Source organism: Glycine soja, chromosome 14 (assembly GCF_004193775.1).
Source record: "Glycine soja cultivar W05 chromosome 14, ASM419377v2, whole genome shotgun sequence".
NCBI lineage: Eukaryota > Viridiplantae > Streptophyta > Magnoliopsida > Fabales > Fabaceae > Glycine > Glycine soja.
Window position 1 is genome coordinate 7,262,723 of NC_041015.1, and position 18,799 is coordinate 7,281,521.

Genomic DNA, 18,799 nt, shown 5'->3' on the forward strand with positions numbered 1-18,799 from the left:
CCTTTGAAAACGTAACAACCAAGAACCACTATAAGTTCTAGAAACACCTACAAAGGTTGCACTCTTTTTATTTTCATGTTTTCTAGATATGAAAAAAAAATTCTCCTTCTAAACACCCCTTAATGTTGCATTCAGTCCATCAAAGAGTAAAAGGTTTCCTCGTAACATGTAAGTCATGGAGTTGTTTGCATTGTTGGTTGTGGCCAAGGACATGAAGGGGAATCCTGTGACGTGCCTAAACATTGGCAATGGCAACAATGTACAATGAACCCAGACTAAAATTTGCACCGTTATAATTATATCATTCGTATGCCTTTAAATATTTGTAAGTTGCCAAGCAAATTGTGATCAATTTTAAATGTGATGGTTAATATTGTAGTGGATCCAATGTGTCATGTCTAAATAGAAGAAATGGTGAAGGAAGAAAATGGATAGTCTAGCCCAAACACTTCTGCTATTAGAAGTGTGTCTACCCTTGGTTGCATATGAGACGTATAATATCTGGAAAAATGACTCTTTGTGCCAAGGTTCTTATGTATTTTTATTATCAATCGGTTTGATTCAAAATATATATTTGTATCATCAATCAATTAATTTGAATAAGAATATATTTATATTATCTTTTTCAATGTTCAAATCATGAAAATTATATTAATTGGAATCACCTTCATGAATAAGAATATAGGCATGTAGTATTTGTGATGGTTTTTTGAGAGGATAGTATTTGTGAGTTAAGAATGGAAAAATATTTATACTCCAGGGGATTTAACATCATTTATTTTTTGAATTCCGCAACGTATATATAGGTATTTATAAATGAGTTTGTCATATGATTTTTTTTTTCATTACACTTAAATAGTGCAAGATTTTTTTTAATGTGAATTAGCTATAAATTTGAATAAGAATATATTAATTGATTACTTTAAAAAATTTACTATTTTAATAACATAAAAACTTTATAGTAATAATAATATATCAAATTAAAGCCTAAAATGACTTTTTGCACAAGTCCAACTAAAACGTGCCACAGAAGCGTTGATTTTAAATTTACGAAAATTTCATAGTTTGCAAAAGAAGCCTCTGTCTAGCGGAAGAAGAACGTTGGTGTGCTTTCGAGCAGTGACTCTATTCTTATTCTTCTTCTCTAACAAAATGGTCATCGTCGATTCCGATTACGAAGGTGCCGCCATCGAAGCCCTCGGTTCTCTCTTCAAGGTCACCCAAGTCTTCCTCTGGTTAGTTCTCACTCACTCATTCAAACACTCTCTGTTTTTCTCTGCTCTCAAAACTTTAGGTTTTAATTTCTTTTATCTTCTTTCCCTCCGTGTTTTTTTTTTCCACAGGGATGATGGCCTTCAGGTTTCATCCTCAGCTGAACGCTGGGTAAGTTTATCTTTGCTCTCTTTCTTTCTTTCTTTTTATTTTTATTTTCTAACTGAATATTTATAACTATTGTATTGGAACTTTGATGTGGCGTCGTTTTTGTGTGCGTGTTAGAAATTGGATGAAGCTGATGACAATCACGGCTCTGACCCCGTTCCTGGCAAGTGCTTCTCACTCTTCATTTGAAGAAACTTGTGCGAGGAGAATTTTATTTATGTAATCGATCCTTTTGTTTTTCATTTTAAAGAAAATTTGTGTTTTCTGCAGCAGATTTGATTGACCTTATTACACCCGAGGATTTGGAGCTTACCAAACAGCTGAATGAATTGGGGCTCCCTCTTTCCTTCCAGACAAACAAAGAGGTAAGCACACATATAAATTAGTATTTTGTTGAAATGCTTTAATTGAATTTGGCTTCTCTCTGTAAAAGTGAGAAAAATAGAGTGAGTGTATAGTTTGCAATCAATAGCTGATATTGTAATTGTAATAAAGCGTATATACACATTAAAATCTAAAGGGTTGGTCAAGTCGAGCAAGTTAGGATCTTGTATCTGACAGGTTGCAAGGTCTTGTCTTTGATAGGTTGCAGTTCGAGCTTTTGCTTGTCTCTTTAGGGTGAGGTAAATGTAAGTACTTTTGTGAGTGCTCTTTAAGCCTAGCCTTGGGCTGGGGCACCATCCTCCCCCCTACATTTTTTTTGTAACATAAAAGAAATCTGCTCTATTAATTTTCCAATCAATGATTGTAAGTTTGTAAGTATGTACTTTTTCTTTTAAAGTGTACCTCTCACTTTACAGGAGTGAAATCTACGGTGCTCAAGCTCTGACTCAACCCAAATAAAAATTCATTGCAGCTTAGGCTCTATGTGCAATAAGAAAGTAAGCCTGTTTTCTTGGTACAAGCTTGGCTCAATCTAAGCTCACTAGTTTTCAAGTTTGATAATGAGCTTAATCTACCAAGCTCAAATTCTTAACCAATTGGAGCCTTTAGGCTTAACAAGTTAGGCTATGAGGCAGACTTGAATTTGTGACCCAATAAATTTCACTTTTTCTCTTACATATTTAATTTTGTTACAAGTTAAGTCATGCCACAATAAAAACCAAGTGCTTATTAAGTCGTTAGCTTGTGAACCTAGCTTATTAAAATGTTAGCAAATGAGATTTGACTGGCTCACTCATTGTCAGCCCTAGTTCTGATTAAGAAATAGTGAAGTCCAAATTGAATTATAAAAGACAATAGGTGCAGTTTAAAGCTATATAGTTGATACTTGTCTTTGCGGTAAATTCAATAATAGTTGTTGATACAGTGGCAATCTGAATAGGTTCTATAATGGACATGATTTTGATTTTCTTATAACAATTTTGTCTATTCTGTTTTGAATGAGAGAGCATCATCACTTGTTCTCCTCTATCATTCATGTTCTGGTCTGTATACACAATTAGATTTTTTATTTTCAAGATTGCTATTAATTATGTTTTTGATTTATCTTGATCTAGAAAAATGGACCAGTAAAAGGCAAAAAAAAGGGTAAACTTTTGAAGCATCCAAATACTTGTCACAACCCTGTAGATGAAACTCTATATGAAGTGAGTGGGGAGGAGATTGTATCTCCCGCTAAATTTCATGATAAAACTAGCAGTCCTTTATCTTGTATATCAATGCTGGGCCAAAGTGAATCTTCTTTCCTTGAAGGTGCCATGGATATTGATATGACCCAATGTGCCTATGGTGAAGGAGCTAATTCTGCTTGCTGTACTGGGTTTGCTAGTGGTGTTTGCAGGGACATAAATAATGATAATATAAATCAGGTAGCAACTAATGAAGCCCAAGATGATGACTTTTTAATCAGTAATGATCGTGTTGATTTGAAAACTGCACCTGCTTCAGATACTGGAGTCTCTGCTGGAAGCCATTTGAAAGGTGCTGGTGTCAATTATTGTGGTACAGAATATGATGAAAGCTTGATTGACAGTGAATGTTTAGAAGTTTCACCAATTGTTGGCAAAAATACAGATTGTGATACTATTTACAATGATGATGGTGCTGCCACTTGTCATCCACATTCTATTGAATCAGAGTTGCATCCTGTGAGTTCAGAAGGGATTGAATGTGACAGAAATGATGTTTCAAATAATTATGCTGAACATGGAGATTGGATGGTCGTCTGGGATACTTTCTATGAGAGAACATACTTCTACAATATTAGAACACACACTTCTACATGGGATGCACCCTCAGGGATGGAGCATCTGGCAACTGGCAGGTATACTGAATCAGATGATAGTAAAACTCTCAAGGCATCAGAAGAATGGGGAATACAAAATAGCACCAAACCACCTGAGGAAACCTTGATTGAAGAGAACTTGGAAGTAAAGCAACATGAAGAGTATTTGACAGAGAGTGGAGTTGCTGTTGGCAATTTGGTCTCTGATATCACTACACATGGTGAAGACCAATCGCTCAATCATTCAGATGGGTGTCATGAGAGAAGTAGTTGCAATGATGGAGTTTCATGCTGCTTAATATCAAATACTCTGGATCATATCAATAGGTAATGTTTTTTCTAGTTTTAATTCAAGCATAATTGAAATAAATGTTTGCCTATAAACTATTATCAAGTTATTTTGAAAAAAAAAATTATCTGTTTAAAATTCTTTACACATTGCAACATTAAACAAAAGGAGATTGGTCTTGACTATTTCTCCTTGTGAATAACAATATAAATGCTGAACCTTTACCGTATATTATTTGTCTTCTAAGTATGCCTAATAACTTTTTCCTAAACAGATAATATAAATTGCAAAGTTGAGTATGCCTTTCAATGTTCAAAACAATTAGAAGAGTAAGAAAGTGTCAAGGGTTAGGTCTCCAAAAGTTTAAGTTTTTAGGTTAAAATTGTTAGGTTTGAATGAAGCAGCACAGGTCTTAAGTTGGTTACATATTTTTTTTTAATTGGAAGATTAGGGATGGCAAGAATAAAATAGTCTTCACTTGGTTAAAGAGGCTATAATATGATGTCATGAATCAATTCTCCCCAAAGCTTAAGCTTCTAAGTGGAGGCTTCTGAATGGTTTATATTCCTAACAAGTAACAAGAAGAATAATATGAGTGTGCATGTCTTAAGTTGCCTTTCTGATTTTTGTATTTTACTTGCTCTCCTAACAATTGATACGCTTTGCAGCTCTAATGAAGGATGCATTCAGGCAGCATCAGAGGATAATCATACACCCTTGGAAAACATGTTAATTGATATGTCTGGATTGGATTCTAAATCTGATCCTTTCGAGTCAAAACAGGGAAAGAAAGTAAAAAGAAGACAAAGGCAGAGGAAATTATATAATGAAGCTGAGGGTTTGTGCTAACACTTTATTCTTTGTAACTGCTTCTACCATATGTTTGGCTTTTGCAATATGGTTGCTATTCTACTAAATCTGTTAGCTATTTGGATCCAATGTTGTGACAATACTTTCTACTAGGAGTCAAATAAATATAACACTTGATAAATGCTTATAAGTTATGAATAGCTTTTCTGTTCTTGGAGTCAAATACCCAGGATACTGGATAGATGCTTCTATGATTGATAAAAATTGATTTCCCAATGTCATGTGACACATTAATGCCTAAATGTAGATTTTTCTCAATAAGTGTGTGTTGAAAGTAGATAGCTGTTGCCCTTGTAAGAAACCATTTTTTGCATTTTGCAGATCTCCACTTTCAAGAAATGCCTGAAGTGTATTCTGCTGCAGTTGGCAAATATTGGTGTCAGAGGTATAGTTTGTTCTCTAGATTTGATGATGGTGTAAAACTGGATGAGGAAGGATGGTTTTCTGTCACTCCAGAGGTTATTGCTCGGCATCAAGCAATACGTTGTGCAAGTGGTGTGATAATTGACGGTTTCACTGGTGTTGGTGGGAATGCTATCCAATTTGCACAACAGTGAGTACTGAGTACTGGGTACTAATAGTCACTTAATGATTTCCTATAAATTCATTTTATTTTTTGGTGACTCTGATGAACAATTTTTACTAAATGTGTATTGTTTCACCAAACTCATAAAAGACTTGTATTTTTCCAAGGAAGAAAAATAAATTTACATTTATTTAATTAAGATTAATCAATTCTTTTAGCAACTTGAATAGCTTTAAGATAACATAGCAAAGGAGAAACATTAAACATGTCCTTTGGTTTGTTTTTATCATCTCATTTATGCACACAGCCTCCTTTTGTTCCAAGTTACTAAGGATTTTGTGTGACGTATCTGATAGGCATACCTGAGTGCCTTTATGGCTGCAACTTCACACCCATCCTTTGATTTTACCTTGTTCTGATTGGACTGTCCAACTGGTGAATCCCATATTGAATTCCTAAAACATTTGCACCACCCTGTGTTGACCTCATGCGATATTAATGTCTAAATGGCACTATTACAGGTGCTGTTGAAGCCACCATAGGTCATCAGTGAACAATATTAGCTGATTAGCATATGTTCGTATCTTTTTCCCTTTATTTTATCTTTATGCATAGTATTCCAATTCATATAGTCTAGTAACTACTAACTAGTAATTGCCAATATTCATATACTTTTGACTGCTAGTTACAACTAGACATAGAGATAACGATGTTGTCATTTTATCTATATCTAGTCAAGTGATTCCGGCTGGATCCCTAGTGTCATTCCACTATCAAACAATGTTCGGGTTAAAATTTCTGCTACATAAGTATAATGTTGTAATTTTGGTCAAATACTTATTCTTCCTATGAGAAACTTATTATTCTTAAAATGACTTTTGATCTCTACTTAGCAACAAATTATTTGGTATTACAGGTGCAGGCATGTAATCGGAATTGATATTGATCCATTGAAGATCGAATATGCTAGGCATAATGCTGCTATTTATGGTGTAGATGATCAAATTGAATTTGTAGTGGGTGATTTCTTCCACTTGGCACCAATGTTAAAGGTACCAATGTTTTCATATAACATGCTTTGCTGCTTTTAGTATTTTTTTTATTTTTTATTTTTGCTTGGGGAAGGTCAATGTCATAATTGATGTATTATGGCATGGCTGGTTATTTTTTGATTTTTTTTAAAAGGTTAACAAATATATTGAAGGCAGGCAATTTGAGTAGCAAATGTCATCTTTCAGAAGTAATAAATAGAACATTTATTATGCTGCACATTGATGATATTAAATAATTGTACAACAGAAAAAAAAAAGTGCGAAATTTGCGTTTTGTCTTTGTTTATTAATCTTGAGCTGGCGTGTTATTGTTATTATTTTTCTTGATAAGTAATACTAGATGACAAAAATGAGCTTCAGACATGCTGTCTCAACCCGACCACCTCCCCCCCCCACCAAAAATATATCTACTCTCTCTTTGCTCTGGCATTTAGGGCAAATGCACTGTTAAAAATTTCAATTGCTTCTGTTCAAAAGATTTTTCTTGATGCTATTCTCTGCCCTTGTAAAATCTATAGTATTATCAACATCTTCTCAAATAAGCTTTAGTCTGTGTGCCTTTACCAACCATTTGATATGTTTCTAGTCATTACTGGTTCTGTGTCTTGTGCTCTTGCCTTCCAGTCAGTTAGCAGTCAATTAGCCTAGGTACCTACATTTAATCAGATCAGCAGTATTTTGTTTATTTCTTAGTCTTCAAGTTAAAATGAACTAACAAACCCCGTTATTGACCAAATAGTCAAGGTATCCAAGATTAAATCCTTTACCACTTTCCCACTCTTCTAATTAAATTAAAATTTTCTGCACAAGGTTTGGGTAGGTCTGTATGCGAATTTTATTTGCTAGTAGCATGCTCTAATTAACCTAAATAATTTTTTGGGCTCAACAATAACAAGATAATTTATAACCAAATATTGCCTTGCAGGCTGATACTGTTTTCTTATCTCCACCATGGGGGGGACCTGATTATGTCAAGGCTACTACTTATGACTTGAAGACGATGCTTAGACCACATGATGGGTGTGTAGATGCTTGTCTTTCTGCTTTATTTTTTTTTCTTAATTTTATCTTGTTTGATATTTTTTTTTTGGTGCAAAGATAATAGCTTTTTACACTCCCATTTTAACTTAATGCTGCTTCTGAGTAGATATACACTGTTTAATGTTGCAAAGGAGATTGCTTCCAGAGTTGTTATGTTCCTTCCAAGAAATATCAATTTCAACCAATTGGCAGAGTTATCTCTGTCATCCTGTCCATCATGGTCACTAGAGGTAATTTCAATTATTTATCTGTTTGATATGCTTTATTTTGAAGTGTAATCTATAAAAGCCCCCCTACCTTTTTAGGGGGAAAAAAAGCAGCGGGGCAGGGGGTGAGACAATATGTCTTACTAGGGTTAAGACTATTTTAATGTTGATAGTTTGATGGATGTTTGTCTGTTTGGTAAACTATTGAAATGAAGTTATGTTTTACATGATCAGGTTATTGTATTCCTTACAGGCTTAAGAGGTATATAACAGAACAAAAAAGAATAGATGTGTTGTCATGAATCGTTATATTGGTGTATAATGTATAATGTGGTAACTCTGTCTGTCTTTGGGTAACTAAAAGATTAGGATGTCCAACTTCCCAAGTGTACCTAACTATTGGGTTGTAGAATTATCAAGTTTTTATATGATTTTGTTATGCCAATACTGTAGAAATAGCTCTGTAGGTTAATTTGAACTTCAGCTGCTTGGATTTGCTATTGTATAAAATTTCTTAAAACTACAAGTACAGGCTTAGCTGGTTATGTTTACCCTTCTTAAATGAGTTAGGACTACAGCATGTTGCAAAATGTAACATAGGAGCAAACATAAGGAGAAAAAGAAACAAGGCACACTATGATTCTCAATGCTACATTATCTTCAACGTTGGTCTTATGTGAAAAGCATAATATAACTAATAGCCATAGGGGGGTTTATTATTATGTTCTTTATATCATCATTGTACTCTTTGGTGGCTTATTAAATATTTTTCCCTTGAAAATTAACCCTTTCCTCTATGGTGGTTCTAGGTGGAGAAAGTTTATTTAAATAATAAATTGAAGGCGATCACTGCTTATTTCAGTTCTACATCAGGTGGAGGGTGCTAGGTTAAACACATTTGTTACAAGTGAAATTAAGGATAATCATCCCCTGCGAGGACAAAAAGAAAAGCACTAACTGTGGTGATTTTGAAGTTACGCACCTGGAATGGTGTTTATACTTTTCCGAGTCATTTAGCCTAATCTCCAGTGTGCCACAATAACTCTCCTGTTTTGTCTTTTTCACATTATGTTGTGAAAGCTGTGCATACTGTATTTTACCCCCCACCCCCACAGGAACGTGTGCATATTTTGAAACAGTCTCCAATGCAACTATGTAACAATAGATGTACAGATAAAATGATTTGGGAAAGGTTTGTGGATTGTATAGCTGGTGAATTTATCAGCCAGTGGAAGAGAATAGTTCCCACTGGTTCACTAGCTTAAAAAGATGGGTTGCTACTTGCTAGTGACTAGGGGTGTTCATTATCCGTCTCATTTTACTAACCTATTTCGAGTAGAAGCTTATTTTGTTAAGTTCAGATTTTACATGTTTTGAAGACCTTTAAATTGTTCTTTCAAGTCATTTTAACCTGGTCGTATTTTTTTGATAAAAAATGTTTTTTTTATAATTATAACTTAATAATAAGATTTCTTGAATTAATGGATACTATTTTGTATAATATATGATATTTATATTGATATCATTTGTGTTAAATTATATACCATGAAGTATACCTTAATTTTAATTTTATACATCATCAATTCAATAATTTAATATATAAAGTTAATATTAATGTGTACAAATTGAATTGACTTGGTCTTATCCCCTATACTAATGTACTATATATTAATGTTTTTATCTGCTGAGTTTTGGTTAAAAATAAATGAATCAACCAAAATTTTGGGTCGGTAGGTTCTAAGATAAATTCATTCTTACCCATTCATGAACACCATTAAAATGCATATGAAGGAGTAACTTGTGTCAATAAATTCAAGTTGATTTAATCTTATTTCATAGTATATTATTAGATTTTGATTGGGTTGGATTTAGGTGTAAACAATTAATTTAATTAAAATTTTAACTTAGGTAAAAATTAAAATAAGAGTGTTGTTAATCAGTATCTTAGGATATTAGTTAAGGAATTTAAAAATATTTATTATAAAAGTCATAAGAAAGTATAAAAAAAAGTTATCAACAATACCATTTTACGTATTCTAATACATTTTTTTTTATTCTTTAATCAATATCTTAGAAACTAAAGAAACTAGTTACTATTTATCTTAAAATAAATGTGTTCCAACTCATAACAGATAAAAACCTTACAGTAGACAACTTAAATGTTTTAGGTTTTGCAAATGGAATAGTCACTAAAGCCATTCGCACATTCCCATCCATGACTGTTGAGACGATAAGGTGTAAGGTGGAGCCCTAACAGGCATTGGGGACCGTTCTAAATGAGGATCAATTTCGATCAAGTGAATGTTGGCTATTTTAGGTGTGAACAATTTAAATCCACTTAAATGGTTCGGCCCATAATTAGTTGTCTATTTTGCCTTATTTTTGTCATAATAGTTGTCGGATAGCTTTCCCATAGTGCAAAATAGATGCAATTATTTAGTGATTAGTGGGTAATGGCGCCAAAGGTAAAATAAATGACAGTCCTATGGTAGGTAAGTAATACCTCTCAACTCTTAATGAGTAACGCTACTTTCTAAAACTTTTAATACTCAATCTCGGTTGCAAAATCCCTCTAGGTCTTGTTACTGTTTAACTAACTAAGCACATTAGTTAACAAATTAATAGATAGGAAAATCTTATTGAAAACTAACTTGAAATATATTACTCCTTCCCACTTTCTTTTTATTATAATTTCCTTTTTTAAGTTGTTTTATACAAACTAAAAAAAGTAATAAATAAATGAAAGAGAACAATAATTTTATATATTTAACCTTATTATGATTAACTTTTTTTAGTCCATATCACTAATATTATAAAAGATATAAATAAAAAAGTAATTATTATGATTAACTTTTTTTTAGTCCATATCACTAATATTTTAAAATATATTTTTCTTACACGATCATTTTTATGAGAGGAAGGGACTAATAAGTATTTTTTAATAAAAAATATTTTTTGTTCTTTAACTATAAATAATAGACTAAATTGTAAGTTTGGTTTCTTTAGTTTTCAAAATTTGTGATTTTAGTTTTCTTTATTTTAATGGTAATAATATTTGGTCTCCTAATTTTATAAATTTAAATTTTTGATCTTCTTGATAGATTATTAACAAATAAATTTGATTAATAGAATTATAAAGTTAATTATAAATTAATTAAAAAACATTAATTATTAAAATCTTTAATAAAAAAAATTTATTAATCATAATTCTCCACAACATTTTACTCTTTATTTTCTCTGCAAACACCTCTTTCACTTTCACTACACTCACTCCATTAACAACATCACTTTAGAGTTAATAACCTTTATTAATATTTTTTAATGATTCATAGCTTTTATTTTATAATTAATTTTATGACTCTATTAATCACAATTATTAATTAATAGTCTATCAAGATCAAAATCATCAATTTATAAAAATAAGAGATCAAATGTGATAATTAAAAATTAAGAGATCAAAATCATTGAATTTAAAAAATTAAGGACTAAAATTATAATTTAACCTAAAACTTAAAAAGGATGATTAGCATTTACCAATTTTATATATATATATATATTCATCAACCAACCTACTTTTTTACTTATTTAACACCATAATCTCTCCTCTATTGTTTTTAATTTTATATAAACAAGATTAAGCTCCTGCTTGTTATAAAAATTGAAAAATTAACTCCGGCATTTCATAAACAACTCATTTTTCAATACAAATTTACGATTCAGAATAAGTTAGACACATAGTATTTTGATCATTCTCAACAGTGGAAAATTAATTTTACTAACAAAAAGTTTGATAACGAAGATTTGCCAGAATAGCATTAGCAGTTCCATCTAGCCTAAATCCCTTTTAGATGGAATCAGAATGGCATATGAGCAACAGATCTGGTCCACGTTACCAAGTCTCATGCAGGTTGGATTCCACAGACTATGAACTGGATTTCTTTATATGCCCACTAATTAATCAAACCATTGTCTTTATGTCCTTTGAATATCACCAAATAACCCCAAAAGAGGTTATAAATATTTCACCTCCGATTAATATAATTATAATTATTCTAACAAGTTATTGATCTCAGTGATATTAAACTAATTTTATTTAAATAAGATCTTGAATTCGAACTTTATGAATAAAAAGATGTCAGGAGAAAAAAATCTTATTATAAATTTTTCGATGAAAATCAATTAATATTTTATATCAATAACATATTAATCAAAGAATATAATTATAAATATGACAAGCTGCTAGCCGCATTAATTTTTTGGGTGAGAAATGAGAAAAATGTCAGTGTCGAACATCACATGCCCAAGCCTTTCTGCATAAAATTACAAAGCACGTAATTTTCTTAAAAGAAAAATAAAAAAACCTAATAAGGAAAACAACTTGTAAGAGTTGAAATTTGGTCGGGACAGAAAGATATGGTGGTCGGCACCCTTTCTTTGTCTTTTTCTCACTTTGATGCCAAAATTACATTTTAGGGAGCACGATTTCTTTAGATCACAATTTGTCATTTTCAGTAATCATCGACCCCTTTTTTTTCCCAAACAAATCATATCTTTTAAATAGTTTTAAGTAAAATATTGAGTTTTTTTTTTCCAACAGTCGAAGTGAAGCTCGAACCTATGCCCTTATATACTCTAGTGGGTTAATATTAAGTGCTTTTATGCTTTAAGAAATATGTATTTATAAAATTGTATTCTATTTTTGCACGTAGAATGAACTTACCTGAGCTATTTACTTTTCAAATTTTCAAAATAACTATTAGTACAAAACTTAATTGTTTGAAACTTTATTTTAAGTGAAAGAAGTAACAGCTGCCGGCTTCTGTTGTGGTGCCAAAATCACAATCACATAGGAAACTAATCAATTTATTTAGAATTCAAAACATACAAAGGTAAGACTTGGGAATATAAAGGCTAAAAATTAATAAATAAGAACATTCCAACAAAAAAATCGTCTATTTAGAAGTATAGTATAGACACCCTCGTATTATAATTTGAAAAAAGGTACGGAAGGCAATAATTTCTATAACAAAAGGGAGAGATAATTTACAGATAAATAACGAATAAGGAATATTCAAATTTAAACCTATATATGAAAAATATTAGGCTAGCATCTAGCCATCTACTACTATTAATAATAAGGAAGACAATAAGTTAGTTTAATTCGAAATAGAGTTTTTAACGTCAAAATTTAACTCAGTGCAAAATACTTAAGATGAAAGCACGTAGCCAGAATAAAAGAGAGGGGTTTCGTTAAAGAAATTAATTTAGTTCAAAGTTTGTTAAAGCTAATTATAATGAGGCACCGAATAAATATTTTATATCATTATCTTACGAATAATTTGGTCCCCCCTACCGCAGAACTTTACATTTAAAAATTGTTCAGTAACATGATTACCCAAAAAGTAAATCCTACTTTAACCAAACTTGTGGCAATCAAGTAGGATCTCCATAGCCTTAACGGTAAACCGCACTTAGGCATAGTAATCATCATTATCAATAATTCAATACTATTGGTCCTTTAATTGTGGAATAAAAAGACAACAACACCCTACACAATATACAAATCACTCCTTCAGAAGCAAAGGTTAATGGACCTTATAGTAACTTCACAACCAGTTAAAATTTCATAGTCAAGTAAAGAAATTAACTTTTTTTATATCTCTTTTCAAGTTGTTTGCGTGTTATTCTTTTAAAATAATGTCATTTTGAAAATTGTGTGTTAATATTTAATTATAAAAATATTAATACAAGGACAATAAAAAAAAAAAAAACAGGTCAGTCAGGTAAACTAACATCATTTTAACATTAAACAAGTCACTCACTCTCACTGTCCTTGAAAAATATGGTTGGTCAAGCTTTGACAGCACAATAAGTAATAACTCACTCTCTCATAGTCAAACGACAATGACGTCTTAAAACTCAAATCAAATCAAAACTCAACAACGACACCAACCCTTCATTCGTTTTCGTCCTCCCTAATAATAACACCAACTAGTACCAAACCAAACACAAAAAAAAAAAAAAAAACAGTAATACCCGCCATATTTACTGCGTAAGCGCGAGTGTGAGTGTGAGTGTGAGTGTGAGTGTGTTGTTCTCTCTGCGAAATGCGAATGTGATTCGAAGAAGCTCGATGAGAATGCGAGAGTTAGGGTTTCAGGAACGAAGGTCGTGGAGGCGGAGAGGCGGCGACACCAGCCCCGACTCCGTCATCTTCACTCTCGAATCCAACTTGAGCCTCTTCTCCTCCGCCTCCGCCAGCGTCGACCGCTGCTCCTTCGCCTCCGACGCGCACGACCACGACTCCTTAGCCTCCGAAATCTCACTCGTAAGTAAAACGACACTACACACTTTCCGCTTCTTCCCCCTCCCATTGAAAGAAAAATTGAAATTCTCAAAATCTGAGTTTCTCGTGGTTTCGTCGAGTTGCAGCATTTGGCAGCACAGGATCATGACGGTGATTTCGCTCATAGCGAAAGCTGGAGCGGTCCAGATCCGGATCTGGATCCGAATAAACGACAACAACAACGACATGCAGATACAGATTCAGATGCAGCACACACGAAGCATCGCCGAAATCGTTTCTCTGGGAAAGGAGAGAAAGCGAAAGGTGTGCGAGTGTAGCGTTATTATTAATTTATTATTGTTATTGTTGTTTTTATTATTACATTAACGTTAACATGCACTTGCGCTTTGTAGTTTGTTTTGTTTGAAAATCAAAAGAGAAACAATAAAGTGATTCACTGACTCTGTTGTTTGTTGTTGTACTTTCCGTATCGAAGTTCAAAAGGAAGAAGACAGTGACGGTGGTGACACTGAGGACGGAAATCAACACTTGGAATTTGATTCGGCCAGAAACTCTTTCTCTCTGGCTCTCAAAGGTACCTTACCTTATCTACTAGAATTTCAATTTCAACTTTTCAATTCTAGCATTTTTTTTTTGGTTTATTTTTGTTTACTTTAATTATTTGTTTATTCATTATTTTGAGTTGCTTCTTTTTGGCGTTACAGAATGCCAGGATCGGAGGTCAAGATCTGAGGCGTTATTCAAGAAGCACGATCGGCGAAGGCCTGCTTCGTTAGATCTGAACAATGCCATTGGCAATGGCAATGTTTCTTCGCCTCATTTGGGATTAAGTGCTATGAAGAAGAGCACGCTTTGTTCTAGAAGGTCTGGCTCTGGCACTTTTCCGAGTCCTGGAACGCCTAATTATCTTCACGCCACTGTTGCTATGCAAAAGGGTTGGAGTTCGGAGCGAGTTCCTTTGCACACCAGTGCTGCACGCAAGCAGGTTGGTGCGGCTCTGTTGCCTTTCAACAACGGCCGAACTTTGCCGTCCAAATGGGAAGATGCTGAGAGGTGGATTCTTAGTCCTGTTTCCGGTGACGGCGGCACCGGGAGGGCCTCGCTCCCGGCGCCGCAGAGGAGGCCCAAGTCGAAGAGTGGGCCTCTTGGCCCCCCTGGAGCTGCTGCTGTTGCGTATTATTCCATGTATTCCCCTGCGGTGCCTTTGTTTGAAGGTGCGAATTCAAGGAGCTTTATGGCGGCATCTCCGTTTTCTGCTGCTGTTAGTGTCCCAGCTGCTGCTGCTGATGGGTTAACTGCCAGTTCCGGTGGCAGTTGTGGGGTGCTCTCAACCAGAACTGATCCTTGCATGGCTCGCTCGGTTAGTGTCCATGGTTGCTCTCAGATGCATAGTCAGTCATCACTGCCTGCCCAAGGTTGTTGTTATATAGTATATTATATCCCTTGTTTGAACCTTGTCTTGCTATGGGTTTTGGAGAAATATGATTTTGTTGATAGTGTGTTTGGTTCCACATTCTTAAGCATTGGACTCACCTTAAGCTCAAAGCTACACAGAGTAGCCTCTACGTTTTCCCATGATTTGATGTGAAAAATCGCCCTTATGTGCGTTTGCAAAGCTGATTCAAATACGCTGTAATTTGTCAATCAAGTTGTGCTTGCGAAATATCATGGTCTATTTGTGTGTGTTCAATACTAGGAGATCATGTGTTTCAAGGGTGACTCAATAGGACTGGACCAGTTTTAATTTTCTTATTTTTAGTTAATCTTCTATCTTCTGTGAACTCCGCGTACTTGCTGTGGGATTCTGTATTGATTGCTGTTGGGAGGTGGTATGAATGGAACAATTTTGGTTGACAACACTAATGATGTGTGTTGATAGTTGACAATTTTATGCTTAATGATGAGATGATGGTCTTGTGTAATTTAGAAACTATACTTATTGTGCTTATGATGGATCATTTTTTATGTTGGTTCTAACTTATAGGGGAGAAGTTTGATGGTTTCAAAGATGCGGGCACCAATGTATCTCCTGCTCTTTCAAGGAGGGATATGGCCACCCAGATGAGCCCAGAGGGTAGCTCATGCTCCTCTCCCAGTTTGAGGCCTTCTTTCTCTGCCTCCACTCCACCTTCCCTTCCTCTCTCAGAGTTCAGGAGTTTGCCTTTCTCTAAAATGGATATCAGGGATGTGCCAGTAGATGAACATGTAACCATGACAAGGTGGTCCAAGAAACACAGGGCCCTATTCTCTGGCAGAGGCTCAGAAAATGTTGACAGCTGGAAAATTAAGGAATCAAGTAGTCGATCTTCATCTTGGGACATTTCTGAAGGGTCAAAGACTGTTTCAAAGTATGTCTTCTTTAGTATCGTATCAATTTCATTCATTTTATCTGGTAAATAAAGAAAAGTGATTCTGGACAATTTTAAACTGAATTTGATGATCATAAAAAGAATTTGCCATTAAGCAAGCAGAGATTTTCCCTTTACAGTCGACCATTTTTCACCCTGCTGTTGTCCAAATGCTACGTGTGTCACATAGAAATTATAGTTCATGATGGTACCACAACAGTTGGAGTTTGTGAAATTTATGGTGATTGATTTTCTAAATTAGCTATCTTATTGGAATTTGAATTAGTTGATTAAAATGGTGTTCTGGAGTTGTCAATGACCTCTCTTTATTACCTTCCAAATATAACAAAAATTGACCATCTGTATCCAATTCAAAGAAAATATATAATGTGAAGTATTTGATCTAAAAATTTTATCCATGAGAAAACCTCAGACTTTACTGTATAAGAAATCTTTGTGTAAACTTTACATTGTTTCTGAAATTCCAGCATTTTTACATGTCCAGGGCCAAAAGGGTGGAAGCCAAAATCAATGCATGGGAGAACTTGCAAAAGGCAAAAGCTGAGGCTGCAATACAGAAACTGGAGGTTAATTCCTCATGTTTTCTTTTTGGGAGAATTTTAACAGGAAATTCGTTACACGTATTCATTAATTAATTAATATAAAAGAAAAATAGCCGTTGAAGTGATTTTATATATGATAATTTATTTCCTTAAATTAATCATCTTATTGTTATTGCTCCTTCATGGTAAACATTTCTATTAAAAAAAGAAACTTCCTTATATTCTTTTAATTCATGGTATTTAATTATTTTCTTCTTATTTGGTTATCCTCTGTTAGCTGTATTTCTTCCGAATGACTTGCTCTTACTGGGATATAATAGTAGTTCTGATCAGTGATCACACACATCCCTTGTCTTAAAACGATGAACAAGTTATTGACTGTGTTGTCGTGAAGAATAGAAGCCATTAATTGTTGGCTGTCTGATAGGATTGGGATATCTTAAAGAAAGCTTCTTCACCCATGTCGTGTCGGAAAGAATGTCTTCTTCTTCTTCTTCTTGGATCATGTTTGGATCATGTTTTTGTTAATTCATTTTGCTGCATACTTGCATTGAGGATTCATTTGTATTTGAGGAAGGACAGAAACTAATAGATCATGATCTCATTATTTTTGCTATTTCAGATGAAGTTGGAAAAGAAGCGAGCATCATCTATGGATAAGATTATGAACAAGCTGAGATTGGCTCAGAAAAAAGCTCAGGAAATGAGAAGTTCAGCTTTAGCCAACCAGCCTCATCATGTTCCCAGAACTCCTCACAAGGCTATATTATTTAGTAGAGCCAGTCAGATGGGTTCCTTAAGTGGTTGTTTCACCTGTCATGCCTTTTAAGCTTGAAGTTTGGGTAATTTTTTCTGTAAACCTTGTAGTAATTCAAAAATCAATCCATTCTTCGATTAATTTGGTATTTTTTTGGTTTCAGAAGTCTTAAAGCAACACACTTTTCAATGCCAATTGTCTGCATAATTTTGAATGTGAAAACTTGTACATTTTTGTCAAATGTACCCGAGTTTTCTGACAAGTGAAAGGGATTAGAATGCAAGTTATGCAGGAATCATTTTCCAGTATTGACAGATTTTAAAACAGATGTCTGCTTTTGTTTCCTTTTATGAGTAATACTATATCCTCCTACAAATGTTTCTACTACCTTATAAAAAAAGTATTAAATGAAAAAGTAAATGCATTTAATCTGTTGAAAATATAAAACACATTCAATACTTACCATACAAGGGAAGTAGGAAGAGCAGTAGGAGGATATAGAATTCTTCTTCTTTTATATTTTAAGCCCCCGCTTCCCCTAGAGTTTTGATACGCTCAGGTTAACTATTCCCTTATCTACTTACTGTGGAAATTTGCACTAATTATATCCTTGTTCATTCTTATTTATGCTGATAAAAGGTTGTTATTTGCCTTACCAGGTTTCATAATTCAGAAAGATTTAAATGTGCCCCATGTTAATGAATTTTCGGTGGATAAAAGAGAGAGCAGCTTACTATGTTGACACTAAATTGGTGTCATCTTGGTTGTGCAATGCATGAAATAGCAGCGCCTTCTGAAGGCATCCGATAAAATCTTAAGTCCCTTGTGCCCTCACCCTTGGGAGTTTGGATTCAATGATAAATAATATGTGTATGTACGTAGGCCAAACTTTAGAAATAAGCTTCATTTTTATTTTATTTTTTTCCTTTCCTAAACAGTTTGCTGTTCAGAAGTAATATGCTATCTATCTTCAGTAGAACGATAAATTAACCACAAATCTGCAATTTAGTTTTTCCTTCGCAAAATCACCCTCAGTTCAGTTCGTTGTCTGATTTATGTTTGTTTCTTATTTCGTATCTCTTGCTAATTTTACCTCGCTGATACAAATTTTCAAGTCAATATGCTACGTCCTACGCCAGTTTATTGTATTTGCAAGAGAGAATGAAGAGGATTAGTGGACTTGGGAATTATCTCATGCCATTATTTGTCTTAAGATATTTTGAATTTGATCTA

At 33.7% G+C, this 18,799-nt stretch overlaps 2 protein-coding genes across 5 annotated transcripts; both read left to right on the forward strand.

Annotated features, from left to right (window-relative positions):
- The first annotated feature begins 1,057 nt into the window (after positions 1-1,057).
- On the forward strand, positions 1,058-8,951 carry LOC114383120 (trimethylguanosine synthase-like). Of its 4 annotated transcripts, none has more exons than XM_028342712.1 (11): positions 1,058-1,235; positions 1,344-1,383; positions 1,498-1,543; positions 1,651-1,745; positions 2,880-3,934; positions 4,565-4,734; positions 5,088-5,319; positions 6,209-6,344; positions 7,270-7,364; positions 7,492-7,615; positions 8,401-8,951. In XM_028342712.1, exons 1-11 carry the CDS (start codon positions 1,153-1,155, stop codon positions 8,476-8,478), a joined length of 2,154 nt encoding a protein of 717 aa, XP_028198513.1. In that variant the 5' UTR covers positions 1,058-1,152; the 3' UTR covers positions 8,479-8,951. The 4 variants fall into 4 exon arrangements, with proteins under 4 accessions (XP_028198513.1, XP_028198514.1, XP_028198515.1 ...); XM_028342713.1 differs by having other exon boundaries at positions 1,654-1,745; XM_028342714.1 differs by lacking the exons at positions 1,058-1,235; positions 1,344-1,383; positions 1,498-1,543 and adding an exon at positions 2,181-2,261 and having other exon boundaries at positions 1,654-1,745.
- Positions 8,952-13,547: 4,596 nt separating this feature from the next.
- On the forward strand, positions 13,548-18,605 carry LOC114384865. Its single transcript, XM_028344682.1, has 8 exons — positions 13,548-13,919; positions 14,024-14,201; positions 14,374-14,472; positions 14,603-15,313; positions 15,883-16,246; positions 16,752-16,833; positions 17,432-17,651; positions 18,226-18,605. Exons 1-7 carry the CDS (start codon positions 13,725-13,727, stop codon positions 17,636-17,638), a joined length of 1,836 nt encoding a protein of 611 aa, XP_028200483.1. The 5' UTR covers positions 13,548-13,724; the 3' UTR covers positions 17,639-17,651; positions 18,226-18,605.
- Positions 18,606-18,799: the final 194 nt, after the last annotated feature.

Bases quoted from the DNA above. Each gene is read 5' to 3' on its own strand.
- LOC114383120 (XM_028342712.1), top strand. From the start codon at position 1,153: ATGGTCATCGTCGATTCCGATTACGAAGGTGCCGCCATCGAAGCCCTC. The intron at 1,544-1,650 runs GCAAGTGCTTCT...TGTTTTCTGCAG, and splicing joins CGGCTCTGACCCCGTTCCTG to CAGATTTGATTGACCTTATT. The intron at 6,345-7,269 runs GTACCAATGTTT...ATTGCCTTGCAG, and splicing joins ACTTGGCACCAATGTTAAAG to GCTGATACTGTTTTCTTATC.
- LOC114384865 (XM_028344682.1), top strand. From the start codon at position 13,725: ATGAGAATGCGAGAGTTAGGGTTTCAGGAACGAAGGTCGTGGAGGCGG. The intron at 14,202-14,373 runs GTGTGCGAGTGT...TCCGTATCGAAG, and splicing joins GAAAGGAGAGAAAGCGAAAG to TTCAAAAGGAAGAAGACAGT. The intron at 15,314-15,882 runs GTTGTTGTTATA...TCTAACTTATAG, and splicing joins GTCATCACTGCCTGCCCAAG to GGGAGAAGTTTGATGGTTTC.